A 26000-nucleotide genomic window follows, 5' to 3' on the forward strand; every position below is an offset into this window, starting at 1 on the left:
GAGGGGATGAAAGATGGAGGGGGTGAAAGGTGGAGGGGGTGAAAGATGGAGGGGGTGAAAGGTGGAGAGGGTGAAAGGTAGAAGGGATGAAAGATGCAGGGAGAATTCCGTTGATGATGGGCTGCTGGAAGTTACTGCAATTGTCCAGGCAAGACTTTAGTGGCCATAGCCAGCATAATGGATGGTAGCTCTAATGGTTTGAATGTATAATGTTCCCCAAAGGATTGTGTGTTTGAACACTTAGTCCTCAGCTGCTGGTGGTGTTTGGGGAGGCTGTAGAACTTTTGAGAAGTGGGGCTTAGCTGGAGGAAGTGGGATGCTCAGGCGTAGGGTCCTGGGCTGTAGCTGGATCTGTCTGTTCTCTGGTCTGCAAAGATGTGAGAAAGCAGCCTCGTGCTCTTCTCACCACAGCTGTTCAAACCATACTCCTGCCACTGTGTCATCCTCGTCTTGGTGGACTGTGCGCCCACAGTGCCAGCCAGAAGAAATACTTCCTCCCTTCAGTTGATTCCTGTCCAATACTTGGCCAGAAAGACAATAAAAGTAGCTAATATGGTGGTGCAGATAAGAAGCAAGTAAGACTTGTAAAATATTTAAACAGCAAAAGTTTAAAAACTTAATTTGTGATTCAAGAGTCATCGGTCAGCTGCTTGTGGTGGTTTGGATATTACATGTGCGCCATAGCCTCCTGTGTTGGTGATTAAGCCTCATATCTAATACTAGCTGGTGGAGCCTTTGGGAGATGCAGCCTTGCTGAAGGAAGTGTGTCACTGGGGCTGGGCTTTGGGTTTTAAACCCAGCACTCCTTGCCACACTCAGCCCACACTCCAGTTCCTCCCTGCTGATGTGATAATGCGATGTTGTCTGTCTGCTTCTGCCATGCTCTTCCCCACCATGATGAAACTTCCCATGGAAACAAAACCAGAAAGAAATAAACCCAATTCTTCTGTTCTGCTTCTGGTCGGACATTTTTGTCTCAGCAACAAGAAGGTCACTGCTACACTGCAAGCAAAATCTAGTTTTTGGTAAGGATTGATGTGTCATTTAGGGCTTATAAAATGGCCACACAAGAAAACATTTTTTTTTTTACTAATCAGACAAAGTTTGAGTTTCAAAAAATTGCCCTGATGAAACACAGTGAAGAGAAATAATTCTCTCAAATATTTATAGGCTTTTATTCTTATTTCTAGAGAACTCAATGATGCAAACCATAAAATCTGACAATACATGTGGATTTATTTGTTTATTTCACATTTTTTTTTAGCAGTACTGTGGGAATTGAACTCAAGGCCTTATGTATGTAAGGTAAATGTTCTTACCCTGAAGTACACACCCAAACCCTGGATTTATTATTCTAAAAATAATTTTATAGCTGAGGGAAAGTATACGCCTGTCTTAGAAGTCTGAACATTATCATTCACATATAGATATAAATGTAAACTTCAGAAATATTCTAAAAATGTAATGTATAAAGGGAAATATTTATGCAATATACAGAAATATACAGTATACTTTTGTTATAAAAGTACTACAAATAAGCCATATGTAAACATTTTGTAAGTTTTGTAAATGTTGCATATTCTATTTTAAGATGTATTTTGCACTTATGAAATAGTATTTTCCCAAGAGGTTCAATAACACAACAGATGTTATAAAGCTAATATCTAAAGTGTACACACTTTACTATGTATAAAGGAGAAAACCAAGGGATGGAAGATCATTTTCTTAAAGACACACAAACATTTTTGAGCTAAGGCTAAATTTCAGGACATTGCCCTGTGCCACAGATCATAAATTAGGCACCATGTATCTTTATATGTCCACATGATTGAAGTGAATCACCATGGAAATACCCCCATATGTGTACCTGTGTGCTAACACTGACATGCATATGCATGTGCAGACACACACACACACACGCACACACACATCTTAGAAACTGTTGATTTTTCTATCCATTCTCCAGCACTGTAGAAGAAAGAAATTAATGAAAATTTTAAAAATTACATATCCTTTAAACAAATAACTCAAGAAATCGTAAAGGTATTCTTAAATTAGGAGTCCTGACTTCATTAAAGGACTTCTTAGGATAGTCTCTAATTTCCCAGTAACCTTTCCACTTACCACATAGTAAAAGCAGTTTCCTGAGGGCCTTTAACCAATATTTAGCTTTGCTTAACATTATTAAGCTGGCGTTTCCTCAAATATTACATGAAGCAGAGTAGCAATGGATACATCAGCGGTACTGCTCAAGCCGTAGACAATTAACCTGTGTTGAGTTTCTCATTGTGAAATGTAAGCATAGTTCTGGGAATTACAGATTCAACTATGGGTTTGGTGGAAGGTGCAGTCTTTCCCGACTGGCAGGACTGACTGTTCATAGCCTGGATGACAAAAGAGGTTTTCTCTGGAGCATCTCCATGGCCTTCAGGAGGGCTCTGACACTGGGCCAGCCTGGAGCAGCAGCGAGTCAGCCCTGAGTTGCCTGGCAGCACTGGAGAGGGTCTGCGGGCACACTGTTGCTGGGAGACGACAACCTGGAGGTCAGTTCTACGGAAGCCCGTGTGGGGCATGTGCATATCTTGCTGCAAGCTCTGTCTTTTGAAGCTTGTTTTTCCAGGAATACTGAAGCCATCAGCACTGTTCTTGTAGGAAGGGGAGGATTGACTTTCTTGATACTGGTCAAAAAGATCTGGAAAATAAAGTGTTCATTATATACACACACACACACATATAATCTATCCATGTATGTATGTATGTATGTATGTATGTATGTATGTATCTATCTATCTATCTATCTATCTATCTATCTATCTATCTATCTGCCATCTATCTGGAGACCTTTCAAGAAACTGAATGCTAATACTAAAATCGCCGGGGGCTCTGACTAAAGGTGTGGCCCCCTGCGCACAGCAAGCACACTGTCCTTGCTGAAGTTTGGGCTTCTCCCCTAAGGCTTCTTTGTAAAATCAAAAAGACTTTCTATCAGTTTTGTTGCAATACAGCCTTGGTACACAGAATCATGACTCTCTAAAGTGTCAACGTGCTAATCCCCAGATGCCCTGACTATGTTATCTCTCATGGCAAGGAGGTCTGAGCAGTTGTGAGTAGTGACTAGAGAGGAAGCCACTTGGCAGGGAGAGGGACGCAAGGAAGAGAGGCGATCAAATGCAGGAGAGACAGTGTGGTGTCGCTAGCTTTTGAGATGGACGAGACCCTGAGCCAAGGGGCACAGGGGCAGTGTCTAAAGTGAGCGAGGGCTCTCTGCTGAGCCCAGCAATAAAAGAGGATGTTGGCCGGGAGTGGTAGGTCATGCTTTTAATCCTAGCACCAGGGAGATAGAGGTTGGAGGATTGTTATGAGTTCGAGGCCAGTTTAGGACTGAAAAGTGAGTTCCAGATCAGCCTGTACTAGAGTGAGTAGAGTGAGACCCTACCTAGATAACACTTAAAAAAAAAAAATTAGTCCTACAACCATAAGGGAAGCAAATTCTGCAATAGCCCCAAATTAACAAGGAGATACATCATTCCCTTGAGCCTCCACAAAGGAACACAGTCCTGCCAACACCTGTAAGCCTACTAGAAGTACTATAGACTTCCGATCTACACAACAGTAGGATGCTCAATCTGTGTTGTTTACCCACTACATTTTAGTAATCGGTTCTAGCAGCAGTAGCTAAGCTAATGCAACAGTCTATCATTTCGTTATGAATGTCTACGGCAACTTCCTTGGCTCGAGACAGGTCTGAGTGGACGTGACAAAGACGGTATGCGCCACAAAGCCTGAACTATTTGCCGTCGGGTCCTTCACATCAAACTCCATCATCCTCTGCTATTCACATGCAAGCCAACAGCTGCTGACCACTTGCCTGATGCCAGGGACTGTGCTACATACTTGGCATTCATATCAATTTCTAGTGGTTGGTACTATTTCAGTCATCATTTAGCAATCAAGACAGGGCTGGAGAGATGGCTTAGTGGTTAAGGCACTTGCCTGCAAAGCCAAAGGATCATGGTTCAATTCTCCAGGACCCATGTAAGCCAGATGCACAAGAGGGCGCATGTATCTGGAGTTTGTTTGCAGTGGCTGGATTATAAACATCTACCAGATGTTTATAATCAACCAGGGATGAAGGGTACCTGAGAGGCACCCTTGTTATATTTTTAACAGAATAGTTTTCTGAGAGAATGGACCATACTCTCCCTCTCTCTTTCTGTCTATCAAATAAATAAATAAAATATATTTAGAAATCAAAACAAGCCAGATGTGGTGGTGTATGCCTTTGATCCCAGCCCTTGGGAGGCAGAGGTAGTAGGAGAATTGCTGTGAGTTCGAGGCCACCCTGAGACTACATAGTGAATTCCTGGTCAACCTGGGACAGAATGAGACTCTACCTCAAAAAAACAAAACAAAACAAAAAATCAAAACAAATGAAGTTATATTAGTAAAGCCTCAAGGTCACAAAGAAAGTCAAAGATGGTCAGGGTCTAAAGGATGAGTTTAGCTGACCTCCAAGCTCAGCTCACCCCCTGGTCACACACGGCCCCTTACAGTGGGCACCCTGTGGCACCCTGGATGCTCACCTGGACATTCTACCGAGGGCGGAACGCAATGGGGAGCTCACGGCTGGGCACCAGGATACCCAGGTGCAGCATCTCCACAGGGTCCTCGTCCGTGGCCTCAATGCGGTACTTGCGGACGATCTGGGACACACATGGAGAACAAGGCATTAACCCTCCCACCGCCTTGGGGGACAGCGTAGGACACGGCTGAGATGCAGTCAGGTCTTACCCAGCAAAGAGCCAAGTGCAGCTGGAGCTCAGCCAGCCGACGCCCAACACACATTCTTTTCCCAAGGCCGAATGGTAGATGTGCAAAAGGATTGATTTTTTTCTCCTTTCCAAGCCAACGTTCGGGTTGAAACTGACTGGCATCTTCAAAATTGTCTTCGTCGGAACCCAGCACCTGGGTGTTTAGCATTAACACTGTCTGAAAACACAGAGAAACAAGTAATAAATGAGTAACCAAGAGAGGCTGAATGGCCAAATTTAGAAGGGCAATCATCGTACATATGTAGAAATAACCCACAAAATATGCCAGGTAACAAACAGGCACAGAGTGTTACAATTTTGCATCCTGTTCCTATTTCCTATTTCCATGACAACATGTCTCTCTATGTTATAGATATAGAAGGGGTTGAGGCTCGCAGACGTTCCGTAACTCACTGGGGACCATTCAGACAAGGGTGGGTAAGGGGTGACTTGGGGCGCCTGACTCCATAGCCATTGCTCCTGATTCCACATTGAGGAGCGTGCCCACTATCTTCTGTTCTCTCTAGCCTTCCAAAATGAACGTTCTCCTGGTAAAAAAACAAAAGTTTTTGTAAGCCACGGGATGTGCCAAGTCTACTTACTCCTTTGGGTAAAGTGTATTCGCCCACAACTGTTGTCTTATCGAGAGTCCGAGTTGTAAAGGGCACACTGGGGGTCAACCTGAAGAAACAACGTCGGGTGTAAAGGTGGTTGCGGGGTCCGGGGGGACACACAGTGGGGGACGTGTACGCAGAGCTGCGAGAGTTCTTATTCAAAATGGGTTCGTGGCCACAGTAAAGTTGTATCTCTTTAGTATTTGTTTTTCTTCTTTCTTTTTCTATTTATTTTGGTTTTTCAAGGTACTCTAGCTCAGGCTGACCTGGAGTTCATTATGGAGTCTCAGGGTGGCCTTGAGCTCACGGAGATCCTCCTACCTCCGCCTCCGAGTGCTGGGATTAAAGGCGTGCGCCACCACGCCCAGCTCACTTCTTTCTTTTTCATGTTGATTAGATTCCTAGCACAAAGCTGGTTACTGTCTGGTGATAGTGATTCTCTGTTTCATTCTAGACTTGAGCTGCATGTTTTTCATGCTTTAACCCTGAAGCATGATGTTTACTCCACACTGCTTCCATCTACCCTTTATGAACTTGGCACGATTTCTTTCATTAAAATTATTTTTCTTTCTTTATTTGTGTGTGTGTGTATGTGGGGTGGTGTGCCAGGGAGGGCCTCCTGCTGCTGCAAACAAACACCAGAAGTTTGAAGCACTTTCTGCACCTGGTTTACAATGGTGGGAACTGAACCTGGCTGGCGGGCTTTGCAAAGCACATGACTCCAACCACTGAGCTGCCTTCCCAGCCCTGTATGATTTCTCTCTAATCCAAAGGTGAGAGTTTTATTTCCCATGAAGGATGTATAAAGAAAGGTGTCTCTGTGTCATGTCATACAGTAATATGGTTTTCTTACATGCATTAGAGGGGGAGTTGTTACTGATTTTAAAAGGGAAAGCATTATCTTTCCAAGATTTAAGAGAAGGCACTATCTTTCCGATGATTTAGAAGATAAATACTGGGCTGGAGAGATGGCTTAGCTGTTATGGCGCTTGCCTGCAAAGCCAAAGGACACAGGTTCAATTCCCCAGGACCCACGTAAGCCAGATGCACAGGGTGGTGCATGCAGCTGGAGCTCATTTGCAGTGGCTGGAGGCTCTGATGCGCCCATTCTCTCTCTCTCTCTTTCTGTCTGCCTTTCTCTATCTTTCTCAAATAATAAATGAATATAAAATTTTTTTTTAAAAAAGAAAATAAATACTATACAATGAAACTGGAATATCTCCAAGCCTCCTTTCTCCAGCCTGGTAGGTGTTTATAATCAACCAGGGATGAAGGGTACCTGGGGGGCACCCTTGTTTTATATATATATATTTTTTTGAGGTCGGGTCTCACTCTAGCCCAGGCTAACCTGGAATTCACTATGGAGTCTCAGGGTGGCCTTGAACTCACGGTGATCCTCCTACCTCTGCCTCCCAAGTGCTGAGATTAAAGGCGTGCGCCACCACGCCCGGCTCACCTTTGTTATATTTTTAAGAGAACAGTTTTCTGACCTGGGGAGAAAACTCGGTCAGTAAAGTACTTGCTATTCAAGCATGAAGGCCTGAGTTCGAGCCTCAGAATTTACATTAAAAAAAGCCAGGTGTGGTGGCGAGTGCGTGTAATCCCAGCACTGGGAAGGGAAGGCAGAGACAGGCGGGTCCCTGGGGCTTGCGGGCCAGCCAGTCTGGCTGTCAGGCCAGTCCCAGGTCAGTGGAGATCCGATCTCAGAAACGGTAAATGGGGCTTAAGGAACGACTCCTGAGGTTGTCCTGTGGCCTTGACACGAACACACACATACTTGTATCCACATATGCATGAACATACAGTTTTTTTTTTTTTGAATGATGTGTTAGACTTCAAAAAACAAAAATGGGAATCGTTTTGTAAAATACACAGATTGGCTCAAATGCGGGGCCCTCACCTCATCGATTCTTTCAGACAGGCTTTTAAATATGGGAGATTCCTCAGATCTTCAGCCTGCGGTATCTGGTTTTCAGGAAACACACTCTGAATTTCCATAAGAAGTTTTTGCTGTGCGTGGGGATTACGGGATAAATTGTAGAGAATCCACATTAAGCTGTTTGCTGTCTGAAAGCCAAACGGATACACACGTGAGTTTCTGCAGATAAACACCCTCAAGCCCCTGCTGGCTGAAAGAAGCGATGCCACCACCGCCCTCTGCAAACACGCCGGCGGTGCTTTTCAGATGTTCCTATTTTCTGTGCTTTAAGCAAATCCAATGTGGATAAAGTCAGATTTGTCTTGCAAAGCCTTCCAATTCAGGATAGCTTACATGATGGGGAAATCATTGGCTGCATCAGGACATTTAAGTTAACGTTTGACATAACTGTTTGCGCACAAATAAATGTTTGTGTAACTAGTGAAGTGAGAATAAGATTGGGGGACGATGCCCATGTTAATTTCTGGGCACTCTGTTGCTATGTGGGATGCCACCGCTAGGGGGAAGTGGGGGGAAAGCTACAAAGAGGTCCTTTCTTCCTCTCAGACCCGATGGTGAATCTGAGATCATCTCAACATTAAAAAGTTGAACTAGAAATTGTTTAATGGAAAACAGTAATGTAAAAATTGAGTGAAGAGAGAAGGATAAGCTCCTTGAAGTGTGGCTAACAAGAAGCTTAAATTTTTTTTTGTTTGTTTTGCAGTGCAAATGCACAAGACAGAATTTTATTAAATCTAGAAGGTTTTGCTGATTGTGGTGGTGCATGTCTTTAACCGCAGTGCTCCAGAGGCTGAAGTAGGGGCTCTCTATGAGTTTGAGGCCAGCCTGGGGATACAGTTTGAGGTCTATCTAGGTCAACCTGGGCTGGAACAAAACCCTGCCTTGTTAAAAAAAAAAACAAAAAGTGCTTTACATGCGCTAAAAACATGAACAGGCAGAATCAAGGTTTTAGCTGCATGTGACATGCCCTTGTAGGAAAAGGCCCAAACCAAAATAAGAAACGCTGGCATCAAGCTGAAAATGCCCAGGACTCAGCTATGGTTTCGGACAAAGGCTGGGCACCTTTCAAGAGGCATACTGTTTCCTTTCCAAAGGCAGAGAGGAGCAAAAGATATTGGCAGAAGCAATATCACAGCACAATATTCATCACCAGTGGTCATGAGCACTTCTGTTTTAAGCCTTTCTTAACAAATTTCAGCCAAATATTCCCCTACATTGGTCATTGCATCCTCTCTCTCTCTGCAGGCATAAAGGCAGCTACTAAGTGCCGTGTGTCCCTCAAATGCAGGAGTAAAGCAAGGCGGGACACAGCCGGTGGTGACTTATTGTGTTTGGAAAAGGGAATCTCCAAGCAGGCGTCACGTCAGAGGACTGAGACCTCAACCACAAATAAACCATGGATGGCATTGTCACAGGCATCCCAGTTACAGAGCAGGAAAGGGCGCAGCCACCAAATTAGAGGCCCTCAAATCTCCCTGATGCTCCAAGTGTAACTTTCAGAATAACCAGGTCTGAAAAAGAAATGGAGAAAGTGCCTTCACCATGCCAGTCAGTGCTTCACCACAAGTACTGAGTAGAGCTCCCCAAAGCTGGGTATCTGCAGCTTTCACTAAAGCCACGTTAGACAGCCCGGGCCCGCCAGGAAAACTACATTGTAGGGGATGCGGGCTGTGAAACCTCAGGGGTATAAAGGGTCCTGCCTTGACCTTCTCTCCTTAACTGGCTTTGGGCTTCTTTGTTCCCTCAGCTAAGCTCCTTCTCCATCTACCAGCCAGAGTCTGCTGCTCAAAACTTAAATTGATCAGGTGATTCCCTTGCTTAAAATGATTCAGGAGTTTCCCGTCACAGGCATAGGAAATCCCAAATGCTCACAAGGCCTTGGCTAAACCAGCTCATTGGCTTCTCCAATCCCCATTTGACCACATTTGCTGGTTGTCTAGATATCTGTCTTGGGGTCTTTGAATGTGCTCTTTCTGCTACTGAGTGCACTCTTCCCCCAGGCTTCCCCAGGGCTGGCTTGTGCTCATCATTGCAGAATAGGCTCCACTGTTTCCTTCTTGGTGAGGGACCTCACTCCATCCTATCTCTCTGCTACATTCCCTGGATGGTTTTCTCCACAGTGTCTACCACCATCTGAAATAACCACATGTGTGTATAGATACCTGCTGTCTTTCTTTCCCATCAGCACCTAAGTTCCATGAGGAGGAGGAGGGCTTTGTCTCTGGTTCATGGTAGACTCTGATATGGAACAATCCCTGGCACATAGTACTCTGTAGCTCTCATCTTCTTTCACTTACACAGTGAGCACATATTGGCCACCTACTGTATGCAAGGAGCTCTTCTATGTCCCAGGAGTACAGCAGTAGACAGAAGTAAACTTCCACCATTGCTGGACTCACATGCCACTTGGTAAGGAAAATAACGGATGAAGTTCTCCTTCATGTTGCTTTCTAGGGAAAGGACTGCAACTCAATAGGGAAGAGAGCTCAGGTGAATTTTTGCCTTGTGATCCAAGAGGGGGGAAAGAACAATAAAAAATCTTTTCTTAATACAAAAAAAAAAAACCCACTATAAATGGGGAAAACATGGAGAAGAAATGGACTGAAATTCTTTCCGCTGAGAGACTCTAAGGTGTAGGGAATGCACATGTGGGGAATAGTGCTTTGCCTCATACCAGTGACAGCTCAGTAAATGAATCAAAGAGAGTTAACCTAACCCAGGCCTATGTGTATGGGTGTTAGTGTCTGGAGTTCGGCTGCATGAAGAATCTACTGAGAGAATCAGCTATGTATTCCAAATTAGTGTTATTTAAATTTAAATCAGGCTATTCCAAATTAGTTGTTTTATTTAAATTTAAGTCAAGCTATTCCAAATACACTAGGTTTATTACTTTGAGCAGTAAAAATATTATTGGCCTATAAGGCTATAATTCAATGTTTATTTCATTTTAATTTAGTAGCCACGTTAGGGCTGTATGGGAAATAACCTAAAATATATCCAGGGTTTCTTTTTGCTTGTGTTTTGAGTATGTGTCCAGATGTGTGTCCATGTGTGTCCATGTGTGTGTGGAGGCAGAGAACCACCTCACATGCCGTCCTCAGGTGTCCTGTCCACTGAGTTGCAGGAGCTCTCCTGTGTCCACCTCCTAAGCCTGGGGTTATACAGGCTTCCCCACTATACTTGGCATTTATGTGAGTTCCAGGGATTGAACTCGGGTCTTCATGCTTGCAAGGCAAGTGCTTTACCATCTGAGCTGTCTCCCTACCCCCTACCCCCCATCCAGTTCTTAGGAACCTAAATCATCTTGCTAGGGCATGGGAGCTTTACTGTTTGTTTACAAATCCCTGTGGCGGGCTGGAGAGATGGCTTAGTGGTTAATCACTTGCCTGTGAAGCCGAAGGACCCCAGTTCGAGGCTCGATTCCCCAGGACCCACGTTAGCCAGATGCACAAGGGGGCGCATGCATCTGGAGTTCATTTGCAGTGGCTGGAGGCCCTGGCTCGCCCATTCTCTCTCTCTTTCTCTCTCTGCCTCTTTCTGTCTGTCTCTCTCAAATAAATAAATTTTAAAATATTTAAAAAAAAAATCCCTGTGGCACTTTTGCCATCTGTCCTGGCACTGGCCAGGCCTTACTCTGGTGTTTCTTTCCCTGGAGCATGTGACGTCCACCACGCAGGAGGCTGAGCGTGGCCCCTCGAGGGCACGGCAGCTATGATGAGCACTTTTGTTTGTTTGCTTTTGCTTTTTGGGGTACGGTCTCTCTCTAGCTGAGGCTGGCATTCACCATGTAGTCTCAGGCTGGCCTTGAACTCACGGTGATCCTCCTACCTCTGCCTCCCAAGGGCTGGGATGAAAGGCGTGCACCACCATGCCTGGCTCTATGATGAGAATTTTTGGTTTTGCTTGGCTAATGCTACTCAGATCATCCTGGTGGAGAGAGTGAGGCCAGTGGCTACTTAAATGTCATCACAAAAAACAGAAATAGACACTGAGAATACTCAGAACTCCTCAAAGCAGGCAGAAAGTCGGAGCTGCTGAGGGCTAAGCACTAAGGGAGACTTATGACACTGCTCTAAGGCTCCAGGAACGTTGCTGAAGGGCAGAAAGAATGAAAGAGTGACAGGGTGAAAAGGTAAACTCTGAGGCACGGTCCCCCCCACAGAGACTGACTGGTGCATTCATGACCCCACGCGAACACTGATAACCCCACGTGAATACCTGATAGGAATATGACCAATATACAGTATGTTCAGATAATAAAGTTCTCAATTTAAAAAATGCCTAGATGACCGTGTATTTATTTATTTATTTTTTTTTAAATTTTTTATTTATTTATTTGAGAGTGACAGACACAGAGAGAAAGACAGAGAGAGAGAGAGAGAGAGAGAGAGAGAGAGAGAGAGAGAAAATGGGTGCGCCAGGGCCTCCCGCCTCTGCAAACGAACTCCAGACGCGTGCGCCCCCTTGTGCATCTGGCTAACGTGGGACCTGGGGAACCGAGCCTTGAATCGGGGTCCTTAGGCTTCACAGGCAAGCACCTAACCGCTAAGCCATCTCTCCAGCCCATGACCATGTATTCAGCAGAGCACCCTTACCGTTTCTACCGCCGCCAGCTGGAGCTCCGTGACAGCGGCATACAGGTCCTTCTTGGACAGCCGGTTGTGGTGGTAAATGTCACAAAGGAAGTCGGCGCCAGGCTGCTGGGCGTGTTTCTCCAGTCGGGCGTTGATACAAGACTTGACTGTTCCAAAGGCAGAGCAGAGGGGAAGCCAGATGAAACTCAAGACAAGGGAAATACCCCAGAAAACCTTCTTGCAACATTGAGTCTCTTTAGGGACATTGACAGTTTGCTAACTGAGCTAATGTGATTGTCTTCCTGTTACACTGGTGAGGGTTTGTCTGTCTCCACACAGATCCCCTGGGCATCTTGGAATGCAGATTCTGATTCAGGAGTTGGAGGGCCTGGAAATCTGCATTTCTGACAACACCCCCCCCCCCCCCCCGGGAGACAGATGCTGCTGGGTCTGAAGTCACGTTTTGAGTAGCAATAGCTCAGAGCCTGGGAGAGATTAGCAAGAGAGGAAAGAAGAACTGGGTTTATGTTCAGAACCAGGTGTCACTAAACACACATGCACAAGGACAGTGCCCAGGAATAGTGACAGTGATACTAACATGTTGAGTTCTAGGCCTGTGGTAAACTAGGAATAGCGAGATGCTAACAAAAGGATGATCCCACAGGGCAGTGCAGTGAGTATCTGAGACTTGAAACATTACCAAACACGGAGTCTTGGGAAAGCTACCCAAGTGTGCCTCAGGGGCCTTGCTTGGGGCTAATGAGAGGACCTACCACATAAGCTTATTGAGGAAAGGAACTTTGTCGTGAGGGGTAAATGAGCACATGTACTCATAATGCCTAGGACCAAATACTCCCTGGGTTATGTAGGGAAAATATTTCTAACCACCAAAATATTGCAATATGCCAAAGTGTGTGTGTTTATCAAGCCCAGCAAAGGTGCGCTGAGGTAGGAAGCATTGTTATTCAGGCAACTGAGGATGAAATGGCGGCACACGTGGGACAAAGACGCCCAAAGCTCTTGTTGTTACTTCTTGTAGTTTCCAGAGTGGGCACAGAGAGCTTCCTCCTGCCTTTCCCTCTCCAAACCCATGGGTTTGCAAAGTCTGGGCAATTGTGAGGTGTAATCCTCCCCACCCCAGAAAATCAGAGTGGCTCAGAAGGGAAGATAAGTCCAGGCCGTGTCATCTGTGGTAGCCAGTGTGACATTGGCCCTCTCACCTGATTTGAAGATGGTGTCCCAGGCCAGCGTGTGCGCCTGCCACACCTTGGTGTTGAGGGTCTTGTGCAGCTCCACCGGGGTTACCATCATCTTTCCAAACGTGCTCATCATCTGTGAGAAACCCAGACATTTTCCACTCCCAGTTCTCCCCTCCGAGCCAGCGTTCCTCTTGGAGGAACATTCTAAACTACAGCCCGTGCCCCAAAGGAAGCACTTTAGAGAAGCTCCGGCTCTCTCACCACTTCTGGTGGAATATAGGAAGTCATCATAGGATGACTTTCTGCTCTCTGTGTTATAAAAAACATTAGGAGGCTGGAGAAATGGCTTAGTAATTAATGTGCCTGCTTGCAAAGCCAAAGGACCTTGGTTCAACTCCCCAGGACCCACGTAAGACAGATGCACAAGGTGGCTCATGCATCTGGAGTTTGTTCGCAGTGGCTGGTGGCCCTGAAACACCCATTCTCTCTCTCTCTCTCTCTCTCTCTCTCTCTGCCTCCCTCCCTCTGTGTGTGACTGCCTCTTTCCCTCTCACAAATAAATAAATGATATAAAAATAAAGAATCTAGATTCTTTAAACAATTAGGTTTTATGACTTTATTTATTTATTCTCTCTGTGGTACCAGGGATACAAGGCAGGGTCTCGTGGGCAGATGCTATGAAAGCATTCTGACACTCGGCTGTACCACCTTCCTTTTGTTTTATTTTTGTTCTGAGACAGGATCTCACTCAATTGCTTCAGCTGCCCTTCAACTCCCTGTGAAACCCAAGCTGGCTTCAAACTTTTGGTCCTCCTGTCTCAACCTCCCACATAGCCAGGACTGCTGCCTTTGCCCCACACTCAGCCCCTTAAGACTATTGTAAGGAAATAAATTTTTTTTTATAAAAAGGAAAACTACAACATTCATGTTCATTTCAGTTTCTCAGATTGCCTGTCCTTATCTTAGTTATTTCCAAGTCAGTTTCACAGTGCCTACCACATCGGCACATCACCTGAACCACTCAAAAATTAAAACTGAAAAATTTCACAGAATTAAAAAAAAAAAAAACATTTTAAGCCAACCAATTATTAACTGGGATACCTAAAATAAATATAAAATAGCACTTTATTTTATTAAAATGAACTTGCTTAAACAGTAAAAAATAACATTGGGCTTAACATGTTATGACACACACATCTATGCCCACACATCCATTAAAATATCTACATCTGGCTGGACATAGTAGCACATACCTTTAATCTCAGACTAGGGAAACAGAGGTAGGAGGATGGCCATGAGTTCAAGGCCACCCTGAGACTACATAGTCAGCTTGGGCTAGAGTGAGACCCGACCTCAAAAAGCCCCCCCCACCAAAAAAAGGCCTATATCACAGGAAGTGAATGAACTGTTGAAATAAAATGTGTGTGTACTCCTCTCCTTGGGAGACACGTGGCACCCGTCTGGGTGTCCAGTATGACATCTGTCTGTCCTGCCGTGGTGAGGGCTGCTGCTCTCCTTACCGTTTTCACGGCCGTGATGAAGGCCAGAGCTTCCTCCCCTGCGTCCTTCTGGAGGAGCCCGAACCGCTTCTCGTACAGCACGAGGCAGATGCCTGTCAACCAGGACAACCACTGTCACCCACTGCGCCGGGCTCTGTGACCAGCTGGCTAGTGCAGCTTGGCCTGAGCCTCATAACACCGCACTCTTTGCAAGAGGAGATCAAGGTGGAAAGCCTCGAGGAAAAGGACATCGTGAGAGCGAAGGGCATGGACACTTCTTTACTTTCCAGAACTCACTTCTAGGGGTAAATGATGCACCTTCCTTCAAACCTCCTGGCCAGAGACAGTCCATGGCCACATTTGTCGTGGAAGCTGGGGACAAAGGGGTGGTTGGGTGAGGTCTCCGCCCTGCCTGCCCTAAGCTGTTGGAGTCGTGTGTTGGCTTCGTCTCCCAAACTCAGTGGATAGAAAAGCTTGTGAGCAAAAGCACTGGGAAGGAGGAGGCGTGGCCTCCGTGGCCGCTGCCTGCCAGGCACTGGCCTAACGCTTGACAGATGTTTGTTTTCCCACTTAAGCACCAAGTTTTATAATAAAATTCTCTAGCCCTTAATTTAAAACTCATTCCTGGGGCAGGAGATTTAGCTCAGTGGTTAAGGTGCTTGCCTGCACAGCCTAAGGACCTGGGTTTGGTTCCCCAGGACCCACATAAGCCAGATGCACAAGGTGGCACATGCATCTGGAGCTCATTTGCAGTGACTGGATGCCCTGGAGCCCCCATCCTCTCTCTCTCTCTTTCTTTCTCTCTCACATAAGTAAATAAATATTTTAAAACACATTACTAGGAGAAAAGGTGAAAGGCTAGAATATGCTTGCATCTCCTGAATTCAGGTGCACTCATCATGATTTTCACTCACACCACCTTCTCCTTACGTGTGTGTTTATATGTAAGTGAGTTCGTGTGTGCTGAATATTTTGAAAATAGTGTCAGCTCTCATGACACTTCATCAGTAAATACGGTAGCAGTCATCTAAGAATAATGACATTCTTCTACACAGTGATGATGTCACCAACCTTCCTGAGAACAAGACCCGTCCCATCATATGACTACAGTGTGCCCATTGAGAAAGTTCCTCTGGCTGTCTTAAAATTAACTTCTGTGACTGTTCCTGTTTTGACTGAACACCACTCAGCACTGTTTGAGAGGTAATCAGCTTGACTGAGGAGAAGCGCTCTCAAGAATGCTGGCATGAGGCACCACACCAGACTGGTCTTTTTCCTTTCTTGACAACTAGGCCACAAGGCAGCTAACCTTTCCCCCTTCCCTCTTGTCTCTGTCTCGACTGCAGAGAGAAGGCTGGGAGCAGCTGATTTCAGTCAGACTCAAGCTAACAAGCTACGGATGGACAGCGCAAAGCTGGGAAGGCCCTGGGGCCTCAGTATGCGTTCAGCTGGCGTTGCCCACTCCCTTCCCCTAGGAGGTGCCTCACAGTGCTAGACCACAGATCCTAAACCACCCAGGTCAAGGCTGTCTTCCAGCTAAATGCTTTCGGTGGTTCTTAGCCTGGGTACTTCTGGTGCTATATTTCCAAAAACACTCCTGTCCTCCTGTTCTTCTATAATCACTTTTTTTTTCTCTTTACCCCTCTCTTGCTTAACACATGGTGGATTTTTTACTTGCATGAAACTTTCTATGCTGCTAAAATGACCAGCAAAGAATTTGTTTTTCAAAGTAGAATCTCACTCTAGCTCAGGCTGACTTGGAATTCTATGTAGTCTCAGGGTGCCCTCAAGCTCCTGGAGATCCTCCTACCTCTGCCTCCCGAGTGCAGGGATTAAAGGCATGCACCACCATGTCCAGCTGGCCAATAACTTTAAATGAGGTTGATCTGATGGAGGAGATGGGTCATACGAATTCCTCCAGCAGGGGAAGTCATCTCTAATTCCTGCCACCAGCAGCCAGAGTGACCTAATGTTCATGCCTTTGCCTGAGGGCCTTTGCACTTCCACCATCTTCAACATTCACTGGAAGATAGCCTCCAACTCCTTTCCTTCCCTTATGGGGAGAAGACCCCCCCACACCTTAGCAAAGAGGGCTTTAGGCTCTCCTGTTCCTTTTCAGCTCCCTTACCCTTTCACTCCTCTGCCATGTATATACTGAGACGTGTCCACTAGTTATGTGTCCCTCTGGACTCATCGCTTCTTGAGGGCAATGATGTTGCCTATTTTGTTTGCTGTGTCCCTCATACCCTGCAGTGCCCAGCACACAGCGTCTCATAAATGTTTGTCAACTTCACAAACAACCTGTAGTGCAGATCACAAGCAAAATGCCTGGAGGTAGCGCTGAAAGGGTTTGCACGCAAGGCCAGCCCTTAGCTGGCTGTAGTGGGTCCTTGGAGAATCATTGACAGAACCACATTTTATCTCAATCTACATGCAAAAGTAAGTAAGCGAGTGAGCTGGAGGGATGGCTTAGCAGTTAAGGCATTTGCCTGCAAAACCAAAGGATCCCAGTTCTGTTCCCCAGGACCTATGAAAGCCAGATGCACAAGGGGTACATGTGTCTGGAGTTCTTTTGCAGCTGCGGGAGGCCCTGGTGCACCCATTCTCTCTCCCTCTCCTTCTCTCTCTGCCTCTTTCTTTCTGTCAAATAAATAAATGCCTGGCACTACAAGGAGATGGGCACCATTTTTTTTTAAAGTAAATAAATGAGACTGTAAATCCAACTTACTTTCAAATGACCATTTGTTCAGCTCGCCGTGTAAGTCCTGGATGCGGCCTCTCTCATCACACAGTTCATCTGTTCTCCGCATAAAGTCAGCCAAGACCTTAAAGGGAAGCAACCAGGCAGGCGCATCTTAATGTCGTGGAAGGAGAAGAAGTTTCAAGCTCTGTGAGTAAACTGAAGGGCTTCTCTTCCACAAGTTCATTTTCCAAGCTGCTGCTATTCCTGGTGATAATTAACACTAACACACCCTCCTTAGGAGTGCGCCCACTCCTCCCACAGCCCTGTCCTGGGATAGTTCCTAAGCTCTTCCTGCAGCTACTGAAGCTTACGTTTCAGCTTTTTCTTCTTTTTGGGTGTGTGTGTGTGTGTGTCTGATTGCTCCCCAGCTTATTTTTCAAGTGAGGGTCTCTCACTGAATTTGGAACTCACAGATTCAGCTAGACCAGCCACCCCCCCCACACACACCCGGCCAGAGATCCTCCTATCTCAGCCTCCCCAGAGCTGAGATTACAGGCATGCGCCACCACATCATTTTTTTTTTTTTTTACATGGGTAGCGGAAGTTCAAATCCAGATACCCGTGTTTGTACAGCAAGCACTTTACCCGCTGAACCATCTCCCCATGCTGAGTTTCAGCATCTGACCTAAAGCAAATCTGGCATTGTAAGCAAAGAGAACCTTTCTTTCCAAGCGCAATGGGCGGCCAAGCCACTGGGAGGATTTAGACAAATGCATTGCGGCTCAAGGACTGTGGTACCGCACAGATCCCAGGTTTGCACTTCACATTTCCATAGCTGCACAACATCACCTCTCCCACAGCTGTTCATTAGTGTGGAGTGCGCTGGACCTCACACTTCCTAAGGCTTGGATCGGGCCACGTAAGGTGCCAAGTGTATTATCCTAGTTGACCCCCACAGCCACCCCATGGGGTAGCTCCCCCCTCCCACTGTTTTCCATGTCCCAAGTGAGAAACAGGCTTAACTTGGTTAAGTTACTTGGTTACCTAACGGATGACTTGTATCCTGGAGACTGTGAGATAAGGGATCGGTAACTAAACAGCCCGTAGTTGTAACCAATGGACACATTTAATTTTCTCACATGATACATTTAAAAGTACCTGAATTTGCTACCACTAAAGTCAGGAGATGTCATATGAATGTATGGAGTTCCTACCACCTTCCTCCTCCTCCTCCTCCTCATCATTATATTATATATTATTATTGTATTACTATACTACACACTGGGCATGCATGCCTATATGACAGCAGTTTGCTCAATCTAGGGCCACTGAGCCCTCTAGGAAGAGCACACAGAATGCTGCTTGCTAAAAGCCTTGCTGGACCTACTTTGCTGTTTATATCAATTCCCTGGCTGCTGGAAGCTTTGCAACTTGCACTGCCTCCTCTCTGTGACTCCCTGTGGATCCCTGTGCCATTCAAAGTAAACAACCATGGTGAGCCGGATTAAAGTGCACACACCTTTAATCCCAGCACTCAGAGGCAGAAGTAGGAGGATCACCACGAGTTTGAGGCCACCCTGAGGCTACATAGTGAATTCCAGGTCAGCCTGGATGAGAGTGAGACTGTGCTTCCAACCACCCCCCAACCCAAAAAGCATAAGCTTCTCCCTGCCCCCAATGGGTCCCTATTGGTTAAAGGATGTTGTACAAATCCCAGTGAAAAGCCACTGTGAAGCCCTGTTTCTTGTCCAGAGTCATTTCAGAGAAAGCTTCGTTTCAGCAGCAAGAATGGACAGCGATTCTCTGAACACATGCCATTTCATTCCTCTAAACTTTCAGCAGACGAGCCTCTCTGCCTGGATGCCTTTTCTGTGGTCCTTGCCTTGTAGACTGCTAGTCAGTCTGAAAAACCCAGTTCCAATGTCACTGCCTAAGAGCGGGGCGACATTGTGTCATTTAGCCCCTCGCAACAGGCTGTGCAGGAGCTACCAAGACTGGGAAAGAGGCTTATGAGAGAGAAGCCGCATAGCAGCTCTCAGAGTGAGGAGGGGAAGGCTGGGCTCCAACCCAAGACTGTGGCCAGGAACGGCTGTGTGTATAATAGCTCCCTTCTGCAGTTTTGCTTTCGAAGGGGTTGATGGAGAGAGGAAGATGAATTTTGGGAGGAGGATGTGGCTAGGAAGGAGAGAAACGGCGCCCCTGAATCACCCAGGCTCCCCTCCCCTGCCCCCAGCTGTGACTTCAGCTTAGCCCCTCTGTCCGCAGGCACCAACCTCGTTGATCTTGCTGTCTAGCTTCATGACTTCCACTGGCTTCATTAGTTTCTTTTGAAAAGCACTGCGGACCCTCTGCCAGTCTTCCCCTTCCCTGGAAAGAGGGGTCCTGGTTAGAGCAAAACTGGGAAGAAGCCAGGCGTGGTGGCGCACGTCTTTAATTCCAGCACTCGGGAGGCAGAGGTAGGAGGATCGCCGTGAGTTCAAGGCCACCCTGAGACTACATAGTGAATTCCAGGTCAGCCTGGACTAGAGTGAGACCCTACCTCATAAAACAAAACAAAACAAAAAAACTGGGAAGAAGTGGGGGTTACGCAGACGCCTCCAGTTCCAACCTTGAACCATGGAGGCCCATGAGGCCCGAGAGTCCCTGGAGAAATAGGCAGGCCACGTTAGCACCAGAATTGCGCGGCAGGTTTGCGATTTTTTTCAAAAGTTCTCTCCCCCCCCCCCCCGCCCCTGCTCCCAGCTCAAGATGACACCAGAAAGGCGATAAACCAGGGCTTTTGATGTGCCCTGCTAAGTGGGGAGGGGCCACTGGGAAACTGGAGGCTAGGGGTGTGTGGGGGGCAGGTGAACACTCATTGGGAAGATGGGTCTCCCAGGGTCCCACGCTCACGTCTACTAGAGGTTAGCATCGCACCCGCGCCAGGCCACTGTCGTCCTGTCCAAGAGAGGTCCCAGCCCGGCCACCCGCGGCTGCCTCCTCTTCCCCGCCCGCGTCCTGCCCGCGGCACTCACAGGATGAGCAGCCCGTAGCCCTCGCGGCGGAGGTCGCGATAGGCCTTCCACGGCTTGATCTCCAGCCTTTGGGGAAACGCGCTCTCGGCGCGGTACAGCGCTTCCAGCAGGCAGGGCGAGCCCAGGTGCACCGAGTCGAAGGACCCCAACTTCAAGCGGAAGATCTTGCCGTACCTCCGGTGGTACTCGGCCTGCGGCGGGGCGGGGAGTCAGGGCGCATCCTCCGCAGCCGCGGCCCGGGCCGGGTCAGCGGGGCGCCGGGGTGCCCGAGGCGCAAGGGAGGGCGCGCCCCCGGGGAGCGCAGCGCAGGTTCTGCAGGAGGAGGGGATGGGGGGGGTGTTCAGGACAGGGTATTTACCAGAGTGTCGTGCTGTTTCTTCAGGCCACCTTTCCAAAGAATCTCCACTAGACTGCCCAGCAGTGGCCAGTTGGTGGGTCCGGGGAGGGCAGTGGCATTCTGCGTCTCTCCGCCTGCCTTTAGCGGGCAGAGGGGCACCTCCCGGGTCGGAGGGGTGGCGCATGCTGAGGATGTCACGGGCCGTGGGGGCTGCCCGAGGTCTCCCCGACGCCGCAGGAAGGCGACCAGGGAAAGCCTCTTGCTGAAGGGGCAGCTCATGACTGTGGGGCGTACGAGGGGGGCGAGAAGGCGCAGACTGAAAAGGGCAAAGTGGTTAGGAGGTGCTGGGAGGTTTTGCGGGGGGCGAAGGTGGTGCAAACAGGTCCAGCAGGAGTGATGAGGAGGAGGCAGAGGGGGCCGGGAGCAGAAGGGACTTGGGCGACAGTGCTGGACAATGCTGCGAGGTGCAGGTGCGACGGCTCGGGGCGTGCGCGACGGCTTTGCGCTGGCCTCAGGAGCTGGAGAAGCGCAGCCAGAGGGGTTGGCGGCTGTGGGAGGAGAAAAGAGAGGGTCGCGGGTCCCTCTCTGACTTCTAAAGTCTCAATTCAGCAGTAGGATGTCAGGGAGGGCGGGAGGGATGCTTGCCGGCTCTGACGTTCCCTGCGTGCCTCTCCCGGCTCCCAGGCCCAGGTACCAGGTATTTATGGAGACAGGGAATGCGCTGGGTGGCCAATGAGCGCATGGAATAGGGCGGAGGGGGCCCAGGCTGGCAAGGTCCGGAGGGACGCGGGACGCCGTGGGGAGGGCGGGCGTGGAGGAAAGCGTGGAGTCAGCGAGGTGAGCGAGGGCGCCGGGCACCGGGTGACCGACGCGCATCTTGACAGGCGGGCGCACCGCGGGCTCCACCCCGGAGATAACCCGGGGAAGGCGCGTCGAGCCCCGGGTTCAGCGAGTGCACGCCGAGGGAGGGCGCCTCGTCCTGCTGCTCTCCCGCTGCGGGCAGCAGGCCGCCTTGCAGCTGCCCTGCGCTTGCACAATCGCCCCGCAGGGCTCCGCTGAGGTCTCTGAGCGCGGCCCGGCCTGGAAGGCTTGCCTTCCTGGAAGACAGATTTGCCCAGCCTGGGCTGAGCTTTCGGGGGAAGAAAGTGGCCTTCCTGAGCCTACTGAAGAGCGAAGGAGTTGAGGTTTACCTACATGCATGGAAGATTTCACCTTCTGGTCTTAAGTTAAGAAAGACTGCTGTATGGTGGGCTCTTGTGGGGATGGAGCGAATCAGTGCGCGTTCAGCCTCTGTCTCCGTGTTTGTCCACAGTCAACATTCATATAGAATAGGAGCTGGGACCCGGTGTGGGGGTGCACACCTTTAATCCCAGCCTTTTTCAGGAGGCAGAGGTAAGAGGATTGCTGTCAGTTCGAGGCCAGCCTGCGACGACAGAGTTCCAGGTCAGCGTGGGCTACAGTGAGACCATTCCTTGAAAATCAAACAAAAAAATAAACAAACAACAACAAAAATCAGTAGGAGCTGAGCGAGTGGTGAATGGGGCTTGCTTTCAAGCTTGGCAACCCAAGTCTGATAAGCCCCAGCATTTGTGGAGAGTCAGGTGCAAAGTGGCACAAGTGATGCCAATGCACCCACTGCTGTGGGTGCCAAGCCAGGAGAATCCCGAAGCTCGGAGGTAGCTAGTCTAGTCCGTGAAGCTGCCAAGCAAGAGAGATCCTGTCACACTTTTAAAAAATAAAATAATGGCTGCTTTAAGTGGCTTCTTAAGGTGGTTGGAAAATGCACTGGAGGGCATGGCTTGCAACTGCAGGCTTCAATTCCTTTGGTGTACACCACCCCTAACCACCCAAGTTCCTAGCCTTTTTATCCTCATGAACACCCACTGCCCTGCACAGATCAGACAGGTCCATGCCTTCAAGCAAGCCTCCAAATGTCCCCATGACATTCTGCAAAGGCTCCCCTAGGCAGGCCCAGGTGTGTTCACGACAGACAGACAGACAGACACATACACACACAACTCTGTGTTTATATGGCTGGCAAGAGAAGAAGTCACTTTCCTAATTTCCAGAAAGGAAACTGGCCTGCTTTACTGATTGCCTGAAAGAGGCTCATATTGTTTCCTGCTGATGCAACACAAAGCTACCAACAGCCAGAGAGGTGAGGAGGTGAGGAACTTCTGCTTCCTCTCATGCTGCCCAGTCACCTGACTTATGGTCACCTTGACCTGGGACTGCAGATCTTTTCCTATTAAGTCTCCTGCAAACATCTGGTTTGTTTCCAGAAAACCTCTTTTTTTTTTTTTTTTTAAATTACTTCTCCATGTGTGCATATGGAGTCAGAAGATGCTAGTCCTCACCTTCCACCTTGTCTGGGACAAGCGTTCCCTTGTTTTCCCTTGCAAGGGCCGGACTAGCTGCCACCAGAGCTTCGAGTTCCTCCGGCTCCGCCTTCCGTTGCCGTTGGTGGCAGGTCACAGATCCAGGCACAGCCGTGTCTGGTTCGAACACCAGTCATCGGACCTACGGAGCAAGCGTCCTCAGCCATGGAACTATCTCCCCAGCCCTGGAAATTCTTTTGCAGTCCAGCGTGAGCTTGAACAACCATCATTTTAGATTTGTCCTCTGACGTTAATGATATTTAAAGTGATAGCTATGTATGCAATAATTTATATATGTTGCATTAGATCCATTTAAGTATGCATAATGTAGTACATGACCTATGCTATAGGCTTACAGTCTGTTTGTATGTTGTACACATCATGTAATATGTAATGTGCTATAGGTCATACAGTACATGCAAGCACCATGGATTATATTACACAAATGAAAAGTTTCTCGGGCTTAAGACAACATGGGTACTGGGATGGACATTTTGTATCGACTTTCCCATTTAAATTTCACCTCAGTCCAGTGTAAAACACACACACACACAAACCAAAGATAGATACAAAAGTCTTCCAATGCTTAGGGTTTGTCCAATGTCACAGACTTTATTAATGACCCCAATGGGGTTCACACCCAGTATTTTCTGATTCCAGTCCAACTCTTTAACATAGATACCCATGCACACCAAGTTACTTTTACTTTTATTGTTTTTTTAAATATTTCATTTATTTGTTTGAGATAGAGGGGGGAGAGGCAGATAGAGAGAGAGAATGGGCACATCAGGGCTTCCAGCCATTGCAAATGAACTCCAGGCACATGTTCCACCTTGTGCCTCTGCCTTACGAGGGTACTGAGGAATCAAACCTGGGTCGTTAGGCTTCCAAGGCAAGGGCCTTCACTGCTAAGCCGTCGCTCCAGCTCTTAGCTGGTTCTTAAAGACAGGCCAGTCTCCAACCCCCAGGCATGCTGTGCTGGGGTCATGGGCGCAGGACACTGTGCCTGGCACTACCTCCTGTTATCCCCTTTGCCTTTACGTGTCCAAAGGAACCTCAGGAAGTTGGAAATATTTCCTAAGGGAACATCTCCAAGAGAAGGGAGATGCAGTCGTGGCAGCGTGATGGGAATGTGTGTGTGTGTGTGTGTGTGTGTGTGTATGTGTTGATGGTGGTGGAAAAGTAAACCCCCAAGAGCAGGCCCTTTTGCCTGTGTCTGACTACATCTGGACGCAGTGAAGACCAGTTCATGGTGCTTGCATTGCTACTTGCAGTGAGCAGCGGCCTGCCTTATTCTCTCTCCCTTCTTCCTCTGCAAGTGTGTTCAAGCCGGGGCCAGAGTTCAGACTGGGCAGCGTTCCCTGAAGGTGCCGTGCCCAGCTGCTGCACATACTTGAGATCAATACGTAGCAGTGCAGGCACTCGTGAGTGGCGTATGTAGGAGCCAATAAGAAAATTCCTAGCGCTGGAGAGATGGTTCAGCAGTTAAGGGCCTTGCCTGGAAACCCCGAGGAGCTGAGTTCTATTCCCCAATACCCATATAAAGCCAGATGCACAAAGTGGCACAAGCATCTGAGTCCATTTGTCATGACTGGAGGCCCTAATGCACCCATTCTCTGGCTCTCTTCCATCTCTCTCTGCTTGCAAATAAATGAACAACAACAACAAAAATGTGTGTGTGTGTGCGTGTGTTTAAAGAAAGAAAGAGAGAAAAGTCCTGGGCTGAGGAGAAGGCTTAGTGAACCACGTGCTTGCCCTGCAAGCATGAGAAGCTGAGTTCTAGAACCCATGCAAATCACAGCGGGCACAGTGGCGTGGGCTTGTGATCTCAGCGCCGGGGAGGTGGATTCCTGGGGACTGCTGGCAAACCAGCTTATCCTGGCATTTGTGGAGTTTCATGCCAGTGACCCCATCTCAGAAATACAGATGAGTGGTGCCTGACACCCAAGGTTGTCCTGGGTCATGTGTGCACACGCTTTTTATTTATTTTTTAATTCAGGGCTAAAAAAAGGGGGGGAGCTCAGTGGCTAAATACACTTTCTGCACAAGCATGAAGGTCTGAGGGTGCCTAAGCCTGCTCCAGTTTGATTCCCAACATCCATATGAACATCTGGGTGAGGTCACTCATGCCTGTAAAGAAGCACTGGGGATACCCCAAAATGGCAAGCTTTGGAGTCAGTAAGAAAGTGCTTCAAGGAAAATCAGGCAGGTGAGTAATTGAAGGGGACACCTGACATTCTCCTCTCACCCCTGGTGAAAGGGACACCACGCCGTCACATTCATGTGCATTATGCCACCCCCCCACACACACACTGCACACACGCAAAAATAAATCCCCATTTCAGGGAAGTTTATTTATTGTCACTTCTGTGCTGAACTGCACAGGAAGTCCACAGTCCACTTGAAGTTCACTGACCACAGCACTCAGCTCTCCTCACTGGGGTTCAGAAATCCAAAAGGACTATTGAGAGAAGTCTCAGCGACTTACCCTGCATCACCCCTCTCTTGACTCATCCACACAGGCCTCCTGCTAGACATTCCTAAGGAAAGTTCTAGAAGTGGCTTCTCTGAAATGTCCACAGCCACTCCTGAGACTGGCCCACCCAGCCTCCTGTCTTATTCTGGAAGCATTACCAAGTCCTCTGGAAGTTAATTAACCCTTCTGTGCAGCCACACATGACATTGTGTGTGTGCGTGTGCGTGTGCAGTGGAGGGTGATCTGGAGGCTGTGGGAGGATCAAGGCTGGTTCCTCCATGCTGGGAAATACAAAAACCCTGTGACATACGTGGATGGGATTCATGCCTCATAGTGTGGCTGAAATGGGACGAGAAGTTGACATCTGCTTTTTCTCCTTTCTTGAATGTGTGTGTACACATGGTACGTGTGCCTGGGTACATGTGCACAACTGCATGTATGTGCAGACACTTGTGTGTGTATTTGTGTGTTCACAG

General features: G+C 48.0%; 1 protein-coding gene across 1 annotated transcript; it reads right to left on the reverse strand.

Moving 5' to 3' along the window:
• Window positions 1-1546: 1546 nt before the first annotated feature.
• LOC101596639 (1,25-dihydroxyvitamin D(3) 24-hydroxylase, mitochondrial) lies at window positions 1547-21263 on the reverse strand. Its single transcript, XM_004663852.2, has 12 exons — window positions 20692-21263; window positions 20334-20524; window positions 19593-19686; window positions 17365-17461; window positions 14658-14749; window positions 13159-13270; window positions 11960-12105; window positions 7326-7492; window positions 5414-5492; window positions 4792-4989; window positions 4584-4703; window positions 1547-2692 (listed from the first exon to the last, which is right to left on the reverse strand). The coding sequence occupies exons 1-11, from the start codon at window positions 20947-20949 to the stop codon at window positions 4593-4595; spliced, it is 1545 nt and encodes a 514-aa protein (XP_004663909.1). The 5' UTR covers window positions 20950-21263; the 3' UTR covers window positions 1547-2692; window positions 4584-4592.
• Window positions 21264-26000: the final 4737 nt, after the last annotated feature.

This window comes from Jaculus jaculus, chromosome 8 (assembly GCF_020740685.1).
Source record: "Jaculus jaculus isolate mJacJac1 chromosome 8, mJacJac1.mat.Y.cur, whole genome shotgun sequence".
Lineage (NCBI taxonomy): Eukaryota > Metazoa > Chordata > Mammalia > Rodentia > Dipodidae > Jaculus > Jaculus jaculus.

What these genes read in the sequence shown, in the direction of transcription:
- LOC101596639 (XM_004663852.2), bottom strand. Translation starts at nt 20,949, where the DNA reads ATGAGCTGCCCCTTCAGCAAGAGGCTTTCCCTGGTCGCCTTCCTGCGG. An exon ending in TCATCACGGCCGTGAAAACG is followed by an intron (nt 13,271 to 14,657) that starts GTAAGGAGAGCA and finishes GGTTTCTCACAG; the next exon opens with ATGATGAGCACGTTTGGAAA. An exon ending in TGTCTGAAAGAATCGATGAG is followed by an intron (nt 5,493 to 7,325) that starts GTGAGGGCCCCG and finishes TTGTTTCTTCAG; the next exon opens with GTTGACCCCCAGTGTGCCCT.